Source organism: Phoenix dactylifera, chromosome 14 (genome assembly GCF_051530095.1).
Source record: "Phoenix dactylifera cultivar Ajwa chromosome 14, Ajwa_hap1_PhDact_Kaust_v1.1, whole genome shotgun sequence".
NCBI classification, from domain to species: domain Eukaryota; kingdom Viridiplantae; phylum Streptophyta; class Magnoliopsida; order Arecales; family Arecaceae; genus Phoenix; species Phoenix dactylifera.
In genome coordinates this window covers 13,648,216-13,651,039 of record NC_143203.1, presented here as the reverse complement: position 1 = coordinate 13,651,039, position 2,824 = coordinate 13,648,216, and the positions used below count along the sequence as shown (strand labels likewise).

The 2,824-nt window shown below is 41.6% G+C and overlaps 1 protein-coding gene across 1 annotated transcript; it reads right to left on the bottom strand.

The window, feature by feature from the left end:
* Positions 1 to 1,536: 1,536 nt before the first annotated feature.
* Positions 1,537 to 2,339, bottom strand: LOC148700046 (putative germin-like protein 2-1). The gene is made up of 2 exons (XM_088710426.2): positions 2,192 to 2,339; positions 1,537 to 2,111 (listed from the first exon to the last, which is right to left on the bottom strand). The coding sequence occupies exons 1-2, from the start codon at positions 2,301 to 2,303 to the stop codon at positions 1,555 to 1,557; spliced, it is 669 nt and encodes a 222-aa protein (XP_088566552.2). The 5' UTR covers positions 2,304 to 2,339; the 3' UTR covers positions 1,537 to 1,554.
* Between the last annotated feature and the right edge of the window lie 485 nt (positions 2,340 to 2,824).

Below are 2,824 nucleotides of genomic sequence, written 5' to 3'. Positions count from 1 at the left end.
ATCATCATTCTTTACTTCCCATGGTTTCACTCAGTCTAAGGCTGATTACTCCTTGTTTACAATGAGAAATGGCTGCTCATATACTGCTATACTTGTGTATGTGGATGACATAATAATTGGAGGTAATGATCTTGTCTACATAAATCATCTTAAGCAGGTTCTTGATGCACAGTTTAAACTCAAAGATCTGGGGACCTTAAAATTCTTCCTTGGACTTGAGATTGCTAGAAGCTCACATGGCATATCTATCTGTCAGCAAAAATATGCATTGGAAGTTCTTGAAGATGCAGGATACCTCGGTTCAAAGCCAGCCAGATATCCAATGATGCAAAACTTGAAATTAAGTCGATTCGAGGGAGAACTGATTGAAGATCCTGCCGTTTATAGAAGATTGATAGGGCGATTGTTGTATATCACCATAACAAGACCGGATTTGAATTATTCTATGCAAGTGTTGAGTCAATTCCTAGATTCACCTAAACAACCACATTTAGAAGCTGCTTATCATATACTAAGATATTTGAAAGCCACACCAGGGCAGGGGTTATTCTTACCATCAACATCTGAACTTCATTTGAAGGCTTTTTGTGATGCAGACTAGGCAGCTTGCTCGGATAAGCGAAGGTCTGTCACAGGCTTCGGTGTCTTTCTTGGTGAATCACTCATCTCGTGGAAGTCAAAGAAACAACGCACAGTTTCAAGGTCTTCAGCCGAAGCAGAGTATCGCTCCATGGCATCTACCTGCTGTGAAATTACATGGTTATTAAATCTTCTAAAGGATCTGGATGTGGAACATACAAAACCAGCATTACTACTTTGTGACAATCAAGCAGCGATTCATATAGCCGCTAATCCAGTGTTTCACGAGAGGACGAAACACATTGAGATCGACTGCCATATTTTAAGAGAGAAGATTCAATCAGGAACAATTCAAACATTTCATGTATCCAGCACAATTCAGCTTGCTGATCTACTTACGAAACCGCTTGGAGCTGCCAGATTCCATAACCTGATTCGCAAGATGGGCATTCATGATTTGTATGCTCCATCTTGAGGGGGAGTGTTGAGATTCAAAGCTTCAAGATACTGCCGAACTGATCTTCGGCTGATGGTTAACCGGGTTTTCTGCAGTTAGTTAATACTGTTCATCACAGTTAGTTGGTTATCAGTTCCATTAAACTGTTGTAACAGATCGTCTTATATATATCGTAACTGTAGTCATGTATTTTATTCATTCATTCAAAGGAAGTCAGTAGCATCTGTTCTCCTCTGTTTCCAGACTTCTTCTTGCCTGATATTCTTTACAAACAATACATTTATATAAAAAACTCTATAATAAGAAAGAGAAATTTCTAATCCTTATGAAGTTAAATTATATACAATACGATACACGTACACCAAACAAATGAACACCTCTAAACCAGCGGGTGTTCTTATTGGTCGACTAAACAGACACCTATTTAACCATATGCCAAACAATCGCTTTGTGGAAGCAATTCACAAGATGAACCATATGTGCTGACACTTTCACTACGCCGTTTGTGGCCTTCTTCACTAGTTGTTATCCACCCAGAACTGAGCCTGGAGATACTTGATCGTATCCTTGCCCACTTGGAAGGCCTTGGCCAAAACCGCATCAGAGATGGGTGGGTTTGATCCAAAGACTGCATTGGCTATAGTGATCACTCCAGGGTTCTGGCTGCTTAGGGCTGCAACGGCCACGGCAGGCGTTGGACCGTAGTTGAATTGGAAATGGATTAGACCTTCGGGAAACACAAAGACATCACCCTTCTTGAGCATCTTAGTGAAGAGAAGGTTGCCGTTGTTGGTGTTGGATGTGACAAAGCCGACATAGAGCGTGCCTTCTAACAATGTAAGGATCTCGGTGGCCCGGGGATGGGTGTGTGGTGGGTTGAGACCGTAAGGTGCATAGTCTATTCGAGCCAAGGAGATGCCGAGGGTGTTGAGCCCTGCAATTTGGTTCACATTCACCTGCGTCACCTTGGACCCAAGCTGGTTCGACGTGTTGCCTGGCATATCGAGGCCGGAGAAGAAGAAGTCGTCCGCTGTCACGTGCATTGGTGGCTTGCAAACAAAACCATTCACAAGGACTGCATCCAAAGGAAGAAGCTAAGCAACTAAGGATTACGGTGAAATTAACCAATTAATGATAAGAGTGAAGAGTAATTACTAGGGGACTTGAGGTCAGCAATGCAGAAGTCTTGAAGTTGGCTGGGATCGGAGGCCATCACACGAGAGGAAGCCAGGGCAAGGAGAGCAAAGAGGAGGATATGGCAAGCCATCTCTTTCCTATACGAAATTAAATCTTTAGAGGAAATGAGGGTATTTGGCGGCATAAGAAGGTGTGGAGAGGATCGGTATATATAGACCAGGACATGGAACCAGTCATGCTTAATAATGCAGTTGAAGAGTCTATGAGGTTAGGTATGAAGGTTTCACACAAACTACTTGCTCTGCAGGCCGCACATGCAGTCTATTGTGTGTATCCAATCATAGAGATCAAAAGGTTTGATAGTCTTGGTGTTAGAGCACATGGTCAAAAAAATGTACAATCAACATTGTTTACTTATAATATATATAAATATATACCCACCTCTGGCAGACCCCAGAACCACAAACCGTTCGCTAGAGGCGGAGCCATGTTGGGTCCTCATATACTTCACGATTTTTTATTTTCCGACACAAAGGCCAGAAATTCTGAGTTCTGGAATATCTCCATTAAAAACAAAGACTCATAAATTAAAAAAAACTGAAGATTTTTAAAAAATTCTGATGAAAAAGATAGCAAGAATAAAGAATCTAA